The sequence below is a fragment of the Polypterus senegalus genome, chromosome 3 (assembly GCF_016835505.1).
Source record: "Polypterus senegalus isolate Bchr_013 chromosome 3, ASM1683550v1, whole genome shotgun sequence".
Taxonomy (NCBI): domain Eukaryota; kingdom Metazoa; phylum Chordata; class Cladistia; order Polypteriformes; family Polypteridae; genus Polypterus; species Polypterus senegalus.
Genome location: NC_053156.1, coordinates 140,324,311 through 140,341,886, shown reverse-complemented (window position 1 = coordinate 140,341,886; position 17,576 = coordinate 140,324,311). Strand labels below are relative to the sequence as shown.

General features: G+C 38.0%; 1 protein-coding gene across 2 annotated transcripts in view; it reads left to right on the top strand.

Annotated features, from left to right (window-relative positions):
• Window positions 1–11,609, top strand: part of casp8ap2 (caspase 8 associated protein 2) — a 42,243-nt gene extending 30,634 nt beyond the window's left edge. For both annotated transcript variants that reach the window (XM_039747982.1, XM_039747983.1), the window contains 3 exons: window positions 2,729–5,264; window positions 7,405–7,504; window positions 10,428–11,609. In XM_039747982.1, the coding sequence (XP_039603916.1) occupies window positions 2,729–5,264; window positions 7,405–7,504; window positions 10,428–10,490 (2,699 nt within the window). In that variant the 3' untranslated portion in view covers window positions 10,491–11,609. The remainder of the gene's footprint in view (window positions 1–2,728; window positions 5,265–7,404; window positions 7,505–10,427) is intronic.
• Window positions 11,610–17,576: the final 5,967 nt, after the last annotated feature.

The window sequence follows — 17,576 nt, the reverse complement described above, 5'->3', positions numbered from 1 at the left end:
GACAGTCTAGAGCTAAAATGGCTAGATGGAAATATGCCAAACAAAAAACCTGAGCCTGTTGTGAAGTGACTAGTTGATTAGTTTTTGAGCCAAATCGTGCAAGAGAAAGACGCACTCTAGAGGAACTCTCAAATACCGTAATTCTGCAATTAATTATGAGTTCTTCTCATCAATTGCTATCTTAATGACTTATTTTATGACCACAAAGGTCAGTATCCGAGTGGTAAATAATTATTGAAATGTTATAGAATAGTTTGGGTAACTTGGTTCCTAGGGTGCAAAGCCTACTGACGCTCACGCCCAACTTTTATGTTTATAGATTGCCATTCTGTTTCATGTATATGAAGTTGTACAAGAGAAACATATGCTCCAAATCAGACCTTTTTAAGAGGTTATTTTCTCATGGTTAACTATTTACTACTCTTTGTATTCCTGAACTGAGGTGAACAAAGAGCACTCCAAGTTCAAGACATACACTTAAAACCATATATGAACACCTGGCCTGTATTTTTGACTATGATTTCCAGACACTATCCTTAGATGATTAAATCAATGTAATGATATATCTTGTTTGTGAATGTGCAGTGTCTTTAGATCCCAGAAAACTTTTTTTTTTTTTTTTTAATTTAATGATGGAATCAGAATCTGTTAAGGTTGTGGGAAGAAATCTTCACAAAAATGATGTTTGCAGAAGCATTGAAAATATGCACCCCCCCAATCAATACCAGGTCAGATTAGCTAAAGAAGTTTCTCCGTTTGCAGAGACCCTTTGCGGGGCATTTAATTCAATTAATAATTGGCTTATTTTTTACTTTTTAAATTGGTTGAAGTCCTGAGAGATTAAATGTTAAAATATTGTTTATATGGATTCTTTAATATTGGTCATCAATATATAGTGGTGTGAAAAACTATTTGCCCCCTTCCTGATTTCTTATTCTTTTGCATGTTTGTCACACAAAGTTTCTGATCATCAAACACATTTAACCATTAGTGAAATATAACACAAGTAAACACAAAATGCAGTTTTTAAATGATGGTTTTTATTATTTAGGGAGAAAAAAAATCCAAACCTATATGGCCCTGTGTGAAAAAGTAATTGCCCCCTGAACCTAATAACTGGTTGGGCCACCCTTAGCAGCAATAACTGCAATCAAGCGTTTGCGATAACTTGCAATGAGTCTTTTACAGCGCTCTGGAGGAATTTTGGCCCACTCATCTTTGCAGAATTGTTGTAATTCAGCTTTATTTGAGGGTTTTCTAGCATGAACCGCCTTTTTAAGGTCATGCCATAGCATCTCAATTGGATTCAGGTCAGGACTTTGACTAGGCCACTCCAAAGTCTTCATTTTGTTTTTCTTCAGCCATTCAGAGGTGGATTTGCTGGTGTGTTTTGGGTCATTGTCCTGTTGCAGCACCCAAGATCGCTTCAGCTTGAGTTGACGAACAGGTGGCTGGACATTCTCCTTCAGGATTTTTTGGTAGACAGTAGAATTCATGGTTCCATCTATCACAGCAAGCCTTCCAGGTCCTGAAGCAGCAAAACAACCCCAGACCATCACACTACCACCACCATATTGTACTGTTGGTATGATGTTCTTTTTCTGAAATGCTGTGTTCCTTTTACGCCAGATGTAACGGGACATTTGCTTTCCAAAAAGTTCAACTTTTGTCTCATCAGTCCACAAGGTATTTTCCCAAAAGTCTTGGCAGTCATTGAGATGTTTCTTAGCAAAATTGAGACGAGCCCTAATGTTCTTTTGCTTAACAGTGGTTTGCGTCTTGAAACCTGCCATGCAGGCCGTTTTTGCCCAGTCTCTTTCTTATGGTGGAGTCGTGAACACTGACCTTAATTGAGGCAAGTGAGGCCTGCAGTTCTTTAGACGTTGCCCTGGGGTCTTTTGTGACCTCTCGGATGAGTCGTCTCTGCACTCTTGGGGTAATTTTGGTCGGCCGGCCATTCCTGGGAAGGTTCACCACTGTTCCATGTTTTTGCCATTTGTGGATAATGGCTCTCACTGTGGTTCGCTGGAGTCCCAAAGCTTTAGAAATGGCTTTATAACCTTTACCAGACTGATAGATCTCAATTACTTCTGTTCTCATTTGTTCCTGAATTTCTTTGGATCTTGGCATGATGTCTAGCTTTTGAGGTGCTTTTGGTCTACTTCTCTGTGTCAGGCAGCTCCTATTTAAGCGATTTCTTGATTGAAACAGGTGTGGCAGTAATCAGGCCTGGGGGTGGCTACGGAATTGAACTCAGGTGTGATACACCACAGTTAGGTTATTTTTAACAAGGGGCAATTACTTTTTCACACAGGGCCATGTAGGTTTGGATTTTTTCTCCCTAAATAATAAAACCATCATTTAAAAACTGCATTTTGTGTTTACTTGTGTTATATTTGACTAATGGTTAAATGTGTTTGATGATCAGAAACATTTTGTGTGACAAACATGCAAAAGAATAAGAAATCATGAAGGGGGCAAATAGTTTTTCACACCACTGTAGATTGTGTTAAAATAGTTAATATTACATAAAACCTTTAAACTAAGCTCCAAGAACAATTTCTTAAACACAGAGGTACCATACAGTGCTATTAAAATATCTATTAATTCCACCTAAGGTACGTATTCATTAGAGACTTAATTTGAAAATTGAAAAAAAAATCTCTAGAATGGGTTTTATGGTTTAATTATTTTGAATTTTTATGTCTTTTTTCCCCTCTCTCTCAAGAGTTATCCAGCAGCCCAAACATTATAACCTCAGAGTCAAAAATTATGGAACTGAACAAGGAAAATCAGAAGCCCAGTGGTGAACATGCTGAAAGAACAGGAGAAGACAGTTCTTCGTCATCTGTAGTAGAGGAGGAAATAGAAGAGGGAGAAATTGTGAGTGACACTGAAGAGGAGAAGTCCCCACCTGTGGTCAAACCCAACCGGAGAAAGCAAAATTTAGCAGCACTTGTGAAAAAGGTTGAAAGTCCAAAGCGCAGAGTCTTGCATAAAAATCCTTCTGGTAAGGTAAAGCCTCCTAGTAAAGGCAGCCCACAGAATAGGAAAAAGTCGAGTTCTCCAAATACATCAGGTTCTCCTTCCAGTAGAAGACGGTTTAGAACAGTTCTAACATCTCTGCCTGTATTTGATCCTTCCACAATACATGAGGTCATGGACATGCTAAAATTCATACGAAAACAAATTCGTAAAAAATATATGAAACTTCACAAAAGTTTTCCAGCCAAAACATTCTACAGTTTCATTGAAATGTCACTCTCAGAGTTCACAGAGTTTATCACAAACCTTAACTGTTCAAAACTTACAAAGTTACAGCAAAATTTAAAGTCCAAACTCTGTAAAATTGTCACATCAACTATGCGAAAGATATCTAACAATGGCATTGTAAATCGAATATTTGAACAGCAGGCTCCAAATCTCAAGAGCAAGCTATGGATGTTTGTGGAGGATCAGTTTAATTTCCTTTTCCGAGAACTTGAATTGACACTAACTAGTATGTGTGAAAGTGCTAAGACTGGAACACCTTCTGAGGATAAAATAAAAAAGTATAAAAGGAACAAAGGGAATTACTCTTGTAAGAGAAAAGAGGTGCAAGATACATTTCCACAAAAAAATGTTCCCCCTGTAATTAAGGTGGCAGCTAAACCAGAACTGTCAACATGCATTAGTACTGTGAGGACTGGATTAGGAAAGGGTAAGAATATTAGAATCCTTGAAGAAACAGATTCTGAAAAGGACCCAGTAGAGGCAAACAAATGTTTTAAAGAAAAAACAGACCAGCCCCAAGTTAATACAAGTAAAACAACAGAGGGAAGTAGTCAAGATTGGTCTTCTGTAGAAAATCAAACAAATATCACAAGGACTTTTTCAAATAATTCTGCCAATGAAAAATCTGATTGTAGCTTTGAACTTTTAACTGAGCAACAGACATCTAGTTTAACTTTCAACCTAGTCACAGATTCACAGATGGGTGAAATCTTCAAATGTCTTTTACAAGGGTCTGATTTTCTTGATCAGAGCGATAATCACAACTGGCCAATTGGAACACCTAGAAAAATCTGTGCTGTTGAAGAGAAGTTGGTAGGACTGCTTACCCCAGGCAAGTCTTTTACACCATTTAAATCTTCAGTTGGACTTCCTTGGACATCTACAACTCCTGAAAAATTCCCAGTGTTCAATAGCCAGATCGGTTTGTGTTTAAACCCTGCTGCATTTGATGAAAGTTGCATGTTGGAAATACCTTGTAATGAAAGATCAGGGGAAAGTTGTTTACCTCCTGAAAAAGTAGCATCACAGTCTGTTTTGGTAGAAGATCTAGCAGTTTCCCTTACCATCCCCTCACCTCTTAAATCAGACAGTCACCTAAGTTTTTTGCAGCACAAGAATGGTGAAGTAGCTCGTGCCCCCGATAGTGTTTTAAGTGCCCACTATAGTGAGGATGCCCTCCTTGAGGGTGAAGATGCAACTGAACAAGATATACACTTGGCATTAGACTCTGATAACTCAAGCAGTAAATCAGATTCTGGGACTAACTGGCCAAAGCAGGATACATCTCCAGGCTTCCATTTTAGATCCAATTTACCAATGCAAGCTGTGGTTATGGAAAAATCAAATGATCACTTTATAGTAAAAATTAGACATACATCAACTACACCAGGAGAGTGTGAGGAGGCCAACCAGCAGATTGACTCCGAAGCATGCAATGCTGATCTGATCACTTGCAAAAGTCCCACCAGTAAAGATAGGGCAGCTGATCTCTGTGATAAAACAAGTCTTGATGTTGCCAATGACAGTACTTCTAAGGCATTGTTTCCTGACAGTAGCTCTCTTTGTAATCAGGAGTTACATCCTCCAAATTTAAATGACGATTTATACTCCACACCAGCTCAGACAGTATCAAAAACCGAACCGGACAGCTCAACGATCCAGCAAGTTACTGGAAGCAATCTGGTATGTGAGAGCTATTCTCCAGGCATGGCTTTGTCAAGTCAAAATGATGAAGGTCAGTCAAAGAGCAAGAAGAAAAGAAACGATGAAGGTAAACCTGAGGCTAAAAGAACGAAGGGAAAATTAAGATTTACTAGTAAAGATGAAAGGAAGAAAAGAAAATCTGAGGAAAATCTAACTTCTTGTTCACCTAAAAGATTTAAACTTTCCAGCCACAAAAACAAGGAGTCTTCCCTGTCTCTTTCACCAAAAAGTTTGTCTGCTAAGAATGTTGTCATGAAGAAAGGAGCGATTTTGGTAGCCTGGACCAGGTAAAAAAAAAAAAAAAAACTATTGTTAACTTTGCTCATTTCTGTGTTAAGATATAGTATATTGTCCTTCTGACAGAATAAACACATGGGGTATAATCATCTAGTAGAAAGCACTAGGGAAAACCCCTGAAGGCTGTTATTTATTTTTTGTTATGTCAAGTCCTTGGTTAAAGTCAAGAAGAAATGTAAAATGCAAATACACAGGACTGCAAAACCAAACTCAAATGGTTTTTAATATGTGAATAAGCTCAAAAGTACCTCAAACAACCATTAACTATGAACTACTGTTAAAGTAACCCGTCACTAAAAATAAGGATATATAAAAGTTTTTTAATTTGAAACCAGAGGCATTTATGATTATGTGATTGACCTCTAGTAATTAGATGAGAATAAATATTACACAGTTTTTAATCAATTAAACTCTACCCATGAACACAGACCCAAACAAGTACCTTAAAGGAAGTCATCAGGCCACAGCAGGATCCTCATTTTTGGTGAGGGCAGTGTTGGTTAATTAAAAATGTTTATTGTAAAGAGAAGAATGTGGATTTGGAAACGCCACCATGACTACAGGAAGCGAGAGTATTTGAAACTAGAATCTTATCGAGCTTTGTCTCTTCAAAGATTTCCTTCAGAACTTAAGGCCTCTTGAGGGGCAGAAAATTGTAGTGTGAGAAGATACTTCTGTGTTACTAAAATTGGAAATCCCAAGAGGAATGTTTGTATGCAGAAAACGTTTAATTTGCCAAGGGCCACATTTTGTAGGTCAACATTGACTGCTTTTGTTTTGGTTAATATGGTGGTGTTCTTATTTGTATCATTGCATTAACCATAATCAAAATTACATTTACCTTACAAAGTCAGAGCGTCATTCTAGTGCGTAAACATGATCTTGCACTTTCTTGTCTCCTAACACACCATCGCGCCACATTCCAACTTGCATAAGGTATACTTTTGTGACTTTTTGGAAATCATTTAATAGTCTGAAACTATAACATCTTTTTCATTGATATTTTTAATCTAGGGTGGTCTCAAGTTTTGTTTTTTCTATCTGTAGTGAGTGTGATGTTTGACATGACTTATCAATGTCATATCCTTTGAACACGAATTTATAGTTGAAAGCGTTCGTTCATAAGTTACATGTGCAGTTAATTCCAAACCTTAATTAAACAAAACCTTTGTAATGCAGTACTACATTTGGGGATGCTAAATACATGCAGTGAAAAGTGTCCACAGTTGTCTCGTGATTTAGTGTCATGTTAAGTCTGGTGTCTATGTGTGTTTAAGTGTCACTGTGTTTTTATCCTGTTCAGGGATGCTTCCAGCCTTACACCAGCACTTCACATCCATGTACTGGGAAAAGCTTCCCATAATGTCATTTAATACTTTAAACAAGAGGTAACAATGAAGTACAGAAAACAGCATACAACAGATTCATCCATTCATTTTGTAAATCTTTATTTGTTTTCTATTACAGTATTGGGAGAATTGCAATGCCTTTTCCAGCTGCTTTGGAGTTAAGGCACGATCCTACTCTGGCTGGGGCATCAGTCTAGCTCACAGAACACTTCTGCACAAAACCATATATTCATGCATGATTTACTAGGCATGTTTTTGGCATGTGTGAGGCTACTGGAGGTTCTGGAGAGAGCCCATAGGCAAACTATTAGAGAACATAGAAAGTCTACACAGTAACTAAGCCATATTTCTAAAGTAGTGATGCAACAGGGCTAACCACTATACTTCCATTTTTCCAGTTTAAAATAACAAAAATATACAGTAGATATTTTAAAACTTGAGAACCAAACGTTCTTATTGTAGATGTTTGAGCCATTGTGGTGTAATGAAGACTTATCCAGGAGCTTTAAGATTAGAAGTTAATTTTAGGTTTACCCTAGTCCTTGGTTAATTTGCTTGTTAATCATTTGTACAAGTTTGTTCATCTTGCTTCTGAATGATATTTGTCATAATTTTTTATTATCTAAAGTTTAAAAACATGGTCTAGGCCTTTTACTGTTGAATTGATTTTTCTGATATGTGATTCTGCATTAAAGTCAAGTTGAGCAGTCTGAGTTGCCTCATGTTTTGTGTCATGATAATATTCTAACAAAACATCTACATATTTCTCTTTGTTTTGCAGAGAAGATGACCGAATCATTTTGACAGACCTCAAGAAAGAAGGAGCATCTCAAAAAACATTTATGTCTCTTGGTATGAAGTTAAATAAATCTCCATCTCAGGTAAGTACATGGGATTTAAGAGGTTGTATATTTGATTGTTGGGTGAGTTTTTTCATCCAAATTTAATATGTCATTTTGCAGTTGCAGTTATGTATATTTTAGGGAAAAAAACATTTTTAACACCCACACTTTATATATCATGCTGAAGCAATAAGTAAAGAATTTGTAACTTTGTACAACAACAACATTTATTTATACAGCATATTTTCATACAAATGATGTAGCTCAAAGTGCTTTACAGGATAAAGAAAAAAGACAACATATAAAAAGATAAAATTAGGCAATACTAATTAGCATAGAATAAAGTAAGGTCTGATGGCCAGGGAGGACAGGAAAAAAAAAAACTCCAAACAGCTGGAGAAACAAAACAATCTGCAGGGGTTCCAGGCCACGAGACCACCCAGCCCCCTCTAGGCATTCTACCTAACACAAATGATCAGTCCTCATGGCACATATAATTATGTACTCAACCAAACCTTTACCTTCAAAATAATTTTTCGTGCCAGTCTTTGAAGCAATTTCTGTTTACCACTAGATTCTGCGAAACCTTACATTTTATATGGTAGATTGGGATTTTTGTACTGCTTCTGTTGCAGTTGCCCCTCAAAGGTTTAGTGTGTTTTTTATTTTGTTTTATTTTTGTTGATTTTTTTCTTGCATTTTACTTTTAGAGAAAACTAAGTGTATACTTACATATTCATACCAGCTTCCTCCTGTTCTGAGTTATGGAGGGCAGGGTAGGAAATAGCCCTAGAAATACCCCCTCCCCCCACCCCCCAAGCTATTTATACACACCATACAAACACTAAAACCCGTGTTTTAGTCATTTTTGGGTCGCAGGTAGCTTTTTCCTCCAGTCCATCTGGAGTTTTTATTACTTTTTGTCCGTTTCATTTTTTTCTGTCCTCTTTGTCATCAGACTTTACTTTATTCTTTGTTACCTAGTATTGCCTAATAATTTTGTTTTTTTTATAAGCTTTTCTTTCTTCATCTTGTAAATCACTTTGAGCTACACCATTTGTATGAAAATATGCTATAAAAATAAATGTTGTTCTTATAATTTCTTCACTCTCAGAAGGGATCAACAGTGACGTGTAATTTTTTTTTATCTTGTTTGCATTCAATTTAACCTCCTTCACCCCACCAAAAAAATAAAATTTAAAAAATTAATTTAAAAAAAATATTAAAAAATATTGCACTAAATTGTCAATCACCTTGATGGGTGGTTCTTGCAATCAATTTTTTTTTTTCTTCTTCATGTGCTTGCAGCATCAAGAGCTGTGTGGTACATAGGTATTCAAACGGTTTAGGAGGTAGATTTGGTTCACAGCCTAACAGTACTCACAGGTATACTAAGAAACATTGCAGGTGCTCGAAGTTCAAATTAAAAGACCAGTTCTCAAAAAACTAATATTGGGAGAATATGTAGCTAACGGTATTGTAATTGAACCTATGACACTTGAACTCTAAAATTACTATGAGCAATGCTTACAAATCAAGCATAGCATCAAGTCTTTCAGGAAATGTGCCATTCTCAGTAGAGTCAAAACTGTGGTCAGAATCTGACTCGAGCTTTGTGCATAACAGTACCTAATAATGAGCTGCCATACAGGAAAATTATTTCCTGCCTTTTACACACAGCTATTACATGTAGTACATATAGAAAACTATACATCATTTGAGAGGTGAGAAACTCTGCAGTCCAGTGGTAATGAGCCTTTCGCTGTATGTGTGTTGATGTAGATGTGATCTAGGCTAAAAGCAGATTCACTCATCTGTGAAACTCTGCTCATCTTGGTATATACTTGCGGAAATTGCATATTTTGATAATGACAGGGAGCAGACAACATGGAAATGTAAGATTTCTTTATAAGAAGACACCATTGAGTATGTAGAAATACCATTATTTCTTTTGTTTGTCTTTTTGAGTTTATTGTAACATACATAAACAACTTGAAAATTTGGCATACATAAATGGCTGCATATTTGGTGTGAATAAAAGAACGAGGGGTACTGTGCTGAAATTTGTGACCCACTGGTTAGTGTTTTTTTTTTTATAAATTAAATGGCAAGAAATGTTACTTTGAAGTTGGAATAAGTATTTATTAATTTCCACTTCCTAATGCTGACAGTTTATGTACAATGCAGTGGAAGGCGGGGATGAACTGGGTTTCTGAATGAGATGGATGGACCCTTGCCTGGCTTGAAGGCCCATTGTCACGCTTGGGTCACAAAGTCACAAGTTTATTCAGGGTTTTCAAGAAACAGAAACTTTATTCGAATACAGCATAATAAAGCATAAAGAATAAAACAGAGAATGTCTGGGGGAAGAGAGACAAGGCAGTGAGACACTAGGACAGCCGCAGTGCGGCTGAGATGAAAAGGTGTGTTTGTTTCCCATTGTATCACTGTTTAAGTGGGGGTTTCGGAAGAACAGCCTCGTCCTCCATATAGTGGAGCGGGACAGTAAAGTCGAAGGACAGGGAAAGACAGAATATCAGGGCTGTATACTTCCCAGTGTTCTAGATGGTGGTGTCCCTTACTGGATCCCCTGTGCACACCCTCAGGGCACTCTGGATGTTGTAGTCTCATTAGGCAGCTATGCTGTTGGTGCTGCCAAAGAGAGCTTCTGAGAGTAGACGGTCTTATTTTGAGGGGTTCTGCATGACCCAGAAGTGCTGCTTCCATGCAATGTTGTGGTACCTAAAGTACTTCTGGGTCCAGCATACTGTTACTTAATGTTACTGTTACTTACTGTTGGAGTCAGAGTAGGGAAAGCAAAGCTCACTGGGGGTGGTCTCTTGTGAAGAAAACTGTAAAGGTATTACATCTGAGCAAGCTCCTTTTGACTACAGAATGTTGACTTAAACCTGTAATTGAATAAAATTGTACAGCCAATAATTTTTTTTTTTTTTCATTTTAGGTCTGTGAGAGATTCAACCAACTAATGAAATTGTTCAAGAAGGCTAAAAAGATGAAAACATGAAACACCTGCACACAACTTGGTTCCTTTTTTAGTTCTGAAGGTTCTGTCAGGTGTACAAAAATGTTATGGAACATACAATGGCTAACTTTGGCTAGGTTGGTGTCATGTTTACAGCAATCCAATGCTCAACTTATGCCCATTCTTGCGGCCTATAAAGACAGTGATTCACAGATTTAATCAGATGGGCTCACTGCAGGCCATTGGTGCTGAATGTTTGGTTTTTAAACCAGTAATTCATATTCTGCTGCTGCCAGAAAAATACAAACTAGGTTGTTAAGCTGGGCTGCATTTACTAGGATTTATTTTTCATGTTATTAAAAAGAACATATGCTCTACTGGATCTCCAACCACTGTAGATATAAGCTGAAAACAATTGTTCTTTTCTTAAGTTTTGTTTGTTTGTGTTCATCAGATTTGGAGGGCTTAACAAAAGTAAAGCAACTTGATCAAGCGAGTGATCACGATCCTGTGTGATCTGAGGTGGCATTTCTGTTCTGTCTTAAACACAGAACTTCAGAATATGTGGTAGCCTGCCAGATTAAGGTTGGTCAAACAAAAGAAAAATAAAAATCTACCTCATATCAGTCCTTCAAACAAAATTGAAATCATCCGCGTATTTTATATATATTTTCTGATAATAAAAGTTTAAATCAATTTTAGCCTTAAATAGCACAAAAACTGGATCTATACATTTCACTGAACAATTTTTATATTGACATTTGTGTTGATGTGACTGTTTAAAGCAACAATAAATTTGCAAGTGGTACAAAATATGTATTTTACATTTTGAAAAATGCTGTTACTTCATAGCCAGAAAAATGCAGCAGCAGTGAGAAGCTACCAGTGTACATACAATTGATATTTCAGTGCCCTGTTTCTCCATATTTGTATTGTTTTCTGTATCCCCAGATTTAATTTATAGATATGTATATATGTTTTATTTTTATGATCACTTTTTTGCAACCTTATTCTTTAAGGCTGTTTGGGGAATTAAGCTGTACAGTTTATTTGTAAATAATACCCCCAATATCTGTATTGAAAATGAAAACAATCTTGTAATATATATATATATATATTTTTTATTGAATAATGCCATTAAATCTTGTGCCTTTTTGTGAAGAGTGGGAGAGAATTACAAAGTATTGTGTGTGTGTGTGTGTGTGTGTGTCATATTTACAGTTCTAATGGAAAATATAACTTTAAAAATACCTTTAACTCTCCCTGACAGACTGATTTCCCATATTACCTAACTGAAATCGTGAACTATTAAAGCAAACGGTTGGTTATGTTTTTAAAGATTAAATATAAAATCTAAATTCTGTTTTCTAATTAATATAAAATGATTCTTATTTCTGCTTTTTAACAAAGCTTCATATGAGGGTAATGAAAAGTAAAGGCAATTTGAAAATTACATGGAAATCGCAACATATAGGAGCTGACTTAATGCAACATGTTTGCAATGGCTTATGGGTAGCTTGAAATTGCACAGTGCAGCACCATTAGTCTGGCTGAAGCCAAGGTCAAATGAATGTGGGTGTCCTGCTGCAGGATGGCACTATTGTTAAACAATTATTTCTTCAGGCAGAGAGAGTGAAACCTGTTGAAATTCACCTATGAATGTTGGCTTGTGCAGATCAGTAGGCTGTTCGGGTGCCCATCTTGCACAAGCTTTACAGGACCTCAAATCAACATGCGCTATATCATGTGCAGATCTAGATCTAGATATAGCCAATATCTAAATGTGCAGCAACACATCTCTGATGAAGGCATTTGCCTCATCAATATGGATTTGTGTGCACAATGTTGATGGTTGACTAGATCAAGGTTTGTTAGTGATGCTTGTTTTTACTGCTTAAACCTTTCTACCCTTTCATAAACTTTTCATTGAGTCATGTTTTCAGTTCTTTGCTGAGACAACATCCTTCAGTAAATTTCGGCATTTCTCACTCCTTGTACCCAAGGAAATCTGATTACAGCCCCAGTGTTCGAAAATGATGCAGTCCTGCAGTGGAGCATCTGTAGTCATGTGACCTTGGTTCCAACTAGACTAGCAGTAGAGCATTGTGCTATGCACGCTTAAATTATCCATAAGACATCATTAACGTGTAGTGTCGGCTCCTATCCATTGTGTTTACTGCTTAATTTGCAAATTGCCTTTATGATTTACCTTCATGATATGTTAAGATGACAGTCCATTCTTTTCAATGTAACTGTCCGTTTTATCAGACTTTAACTTTGTTCAATATGAATTAACATTCAATATGCACATTTTCATTATGGGAGGTGTTTTCTGCAAATAAGGAAATGAAAATTAAAATAATAAAATGAAAATGCAATCTCCCTTTTGCAATTTCATTTTCAAAGTCTTACATGCAAGAATGCTGCAAAAACTGAAAATAAAATTTAAACTATTTGCAATTTCATTTTTAGCCTGAACATCAATGAAACTGCAAAAACTAAAAAATAAAACACCAATAAAACTGTGCCAACCTTCTTCTGATTGAATCTTTATTTCCACTTTGCATTTTCATTTCCGAGTTCTCAACATGCAGGTCAATGAGTTGAGCTTTGCACCACAGCTGGCCACAGTTCTTTGTCCTTTGGGGCTGTACTGTAGGCTCTTTGATCGATAGAATGCTAATCACTTCAACTATGTTCAATTCACATTATTCACTGTATTAGTAACATTTTGTCCGTTAATTTGCATTCTGAATTTTTTAAGACATTTACAATGAGGATAGAGATGTTTGTGTAAGGAACTTTCAGATTTGGATAAGACTGCCGATCCTAATGTGATGTGGGAGACCTTTCGTGACAAGACCCTGAAGGTTGCTGGGGGTTGTGTTGGTGTTATCTGTGTTCCCAGAAGGAGGTGTTTCATCTTGCAGGTCACCCTGGATATCATCAAGAAGAGTCGCAGCACACGGCTCAATGGTAACTCTGGTCTGTACTGGGAACTGAGAAGGAGGGCTCTGAGGGCAGGTAAAGAGGCGTTTGTTAGAGGAACCTGTGAGCAAATGACACACCATCTGTGGTCTAGCGACCCACGTCCTGCTTACAGAGGAATCGAAGTATTACACATTTGAATCTGTTCCTCGGAGAGTCGCAGTCAAGGCAGCTAATGGAACGGTCCTTACGGATGACACTGCAGTTGTGACCCCCTGGGCTGGCTACTTTGAGCAGTTGTTCAAAGCTGATCCTCCAGCTAGGACATTGGATATCTCTGGGTCCATGGTTCTTGAGGCTGATCCTCCAATTAGCTATGAGCCACCCAATCTCACTGAGATTGCACAGGAGGTAAACCAACAGAGGTGAGGAAAGGCTGCAGGGATCTGTGGTATCCGGGGTGAACTTCTCCAGGCTGGTGGTAAGGCTGCCCTCTTGGCATTGCAAGCAATCTTTGCTTCTATTTGGGAGACTGGCATCATCCCAACAGACTGGAAAACTGGACTTTTTGTCCCTATCTGAAAAGGGAAGGGTGATCGCCTGGATTGCAGCAACTATAGGGGGGTAACACTGCTGTTTGTGCCGGGTAAAGTCCTTGCTAGGGTCGTCCTCAATATGATCCGTGATCACTTGCTCACCTACCAGCGACTAGAGCAGTCTGGTTTTATCCCTAAGAAGTCTACCATTGACTGCATCCTGGCACTGAGGTTTCTCATGGAGTGCAAACACGAATATTGGCAGAGTTTCTTTGCAGCCTTTGTCGGTTTTTGCAGAGCGTTCAACTCAGTTGATCGAGCTACCCTGTGGTATACCCTCGAGGTTGCTGGATATCATGGCCGGCCTGTACACTGGTATTGTGAGGTCTGTGCAGAGTGGAGGCAGGACCTCTGCGTTTTTCCCCAGTTGATTCTGGGGTTCATCAGGGATGTGTTCTTGCTCCTACTCCTATTCGATGCTTGTATGGACTGGGTTTTTGGGCAAGGTTGTGGAGTCCAGCGGCTGTGGGGCATCTGTTGGTGAACGATTCACAGATTTTCACTTTGCTGACAATGCTGTGATCTTCAAGGAGTCAATGGAGGCTCTGATCAGGACAGAGTGAGGAGTCTGTCTGGGCTTGCAAGTGTCTTGAATAAAAACCAAGATCCAGGCCTTTAATGACATCTTGGGCACAGCCATCAGCAGTGTGTCTGTTGCGGAGAGAGTGTTGAGAGATTTACTTACCTTGGCAGTGACATTCATGTCTCTGGTGACTCTTCCTATTAAGTCAGTAGACGGATTGGGAGTGTGTGGCGCTCCCCATATCTATGCAAAAGGACGAAGGTCCAAGTCTTTAGATTCATGGTGCTTCCTGGCTTGCTATATGGTTGCGAGACATAGACGATATCCAGTGACCTGAGACGAAGACTAGACTCCTTTGGTACTGCGTCTCTCCAGAAAATCCTTGGGTACCGTTGGTTTGACTTTGCGTCGAATGAGCAGCTGCTCATGGAGTCCCAAATGAGGCACATTACCTGCATTGTGAGGGAGTGTCAGTTATGGCACTAGGGCCATGTCACGCATTTCCCCGAGGGTGATCCGGCTCAAAAGATCGTCATTGTTGGGGATCCGAGTGGCTGGACCAGGCCAAGGGGTTGCCCAAGTAACACTTGGCTGCGGCAGATAGAGGGTCATTTCCGGAGGGTGGAACTGGACTGCGTGTCTGCCTGGGGGGTTGCAAACTGGGATCCCCAGTTGTTTCGTCATGTAGTGGGTGTGGCAACGCACTGTACCAGTGCATGCTCCCCAACTTGACTTGATAGAGATGGGCTGTTGAAATTTTAACCTGACCCATTTCCATCCCATTTAAAGTATTACTTTATCAATGTGATCTGCTTCCTGATGTTTTATTAATTGATTTAAAAAGAAAGAAAAAAAAGACTTGCCTTCCTGTTAGTTCATGTGCGCATGTATGGTGGTGTGTTTTTTTAATATACAAACCAGATACTCATGCTGCAAGTTATTCATCTTATTCTACACATGCAGGTTTCTGCTCTGTCTCTGTCTCTGTACAGAACAAAATGTGTTGAGAAAACTTTTTTTAAGTTTATGAGTCCCAGTCCTTAATTGTAGCACATTCGTGTGAAGTGCAGACCTACAAAAGGAAGTAGGATGTGTAATATGGAAATAATAATTGAACAAGTAATTTTATATAAAAATTATTAAAACAGTAGGTTGCATCCATTGATTCTTAATAATGCCATCTCATTATGTCAGTTTTTGTTTGCGTTGACACCAACAAACATGCCAGGATTGCTACCTAGCTTATGCAGAAATTGTATTTGTAAGATGATTTTGGGAATGTTATATTGTCTTCTATGACAGATGACGTGTTAATGGAATGTAACGTCTTATGGTTAGCAAAAGCAGTGTCATTCTCACTAGGTACTCGTATTACAAAACAAGTACTGTCAATTGCTATGATTATGTTAGGAAAACCAGACAATGATGCAAATTTCCTTTTTATGCTGGTCTGTAAAAACCAGACCATAAGAAAACTGATTATTGTGCTGATTATAAGTCCTTCATCATAATGGGCAAAAAATGTGACTGGTCCCTAAAGTTCGTTCCCTTTGTATATGATTATTTGCATAGTCTTGAACCAGTGCCAAACAAGCCATGTTGCGTCAAACCACTAGGCTATAAATAGGCTATGGGGCATAAGATGCATAGAAAGCTATAAATCTCATGCCCTATAGTCTATTTATATGCTTTTTTACTGCACTTTGGTTTCTAATCCTTAGAAGTGACAACAGGTAGCTGATTTAAGCTGACGTAAAAACAAAAAGGTTCAAATATGCAACACTGGCCCTCTTGAATCATAACTAAAATAGAGTTTGTACATCATGTTCATCACTTTTGAGGTTTAATAAGTTTGTCACTTCAACACACATTATAATAGTAGCTCGGTGATATGGATTATTATACGTGTGAATCAACATGTAGCTGGTTTGGCTGCATTTCCCTACTTGATCAAGGCTGCAATAAACTACCAATTTCCATGAAATGTTTTGTATGGATGGGTCAGAATCAGCATAAATATATGTAAACTTTCATGTCAAGTTTTCTTTTATAAATCCAAATGTTAGTGTGGAAAGCTGTGTAGGCACTTAAATCTGACATCTGGTTTTGACTCTTTGCCTGGGTACTATCTGTGTGAAGGTGGCATGTTCTGTTAGTGTTCTGATTTGGTTTTGTTTCATATCTAAAATCAATGTATGTTAGGTTGTGTTGTGACTCTGAATTTTCTCAGTTTGGATACGAGTACCATGTGGTAGACTGTCCTGGCAGTCTGGTTGGTTTCTTTCCTTATTTCCCGCGTTGCTGGTATGGGGTTTGACTGTTGTTTAATGTAAGAAAATGGGTTCAGGAAATGAATACTTAGACTGAGCTCTTATTTAAGGTGCATTTTGCATCTCATGCTACAGGAGAAAAATACAGTAATGTGCATGTGTATATAGTGTTCCAACAGGTGAAGTTAACAACTCTTAAAATAGACTGGCAGTCGACTATGAAATCGGACATGACTTATTGATCATCCAGTCGGGTTTTACAAAAACATTATGGATTAGCAAATAGATAATGAGCCACTAAAGGTTTATTTTTAGTTGCCACAACATTGTTTTGCTGTCTGACACGTTACTTTACTGTGAATTGTGTATTTTTAATTTAGTATGGAGCCTGAATTGCCTTCATTTGAAATGCAAAAACAAAATAATTTGCTGTTAATAAAGCAGTATTGATGACTTAAATAAGTACATTTTGAGCCAGAGGGCGAGTGGCCTGATAGTACAGGACTTGTACAATGTGAACCACTGCCTCAACGATTGCTAGTAATTTTTGCTTCGAGGCAAAGTCACTCAATGGACAATGGATATTTATATGATGTGAGTTCAGCAACTCCCAGGCTGGAGATGGCTTTGACAAAGAACATCACTTCATTGAAAGACAGAAAAGATAGCACTGCAGAAAGAGCTTTTGGCTGCCTTATTCTAGAATAATGTAAAAGCTGAGGAGAATTTTGAAAAACACCAAGGTTTTTGAAAGACGTTTATCCAGTCATAGAATGATTATTAAACAGGGCAAAGAGATGTGGAAGTGAAC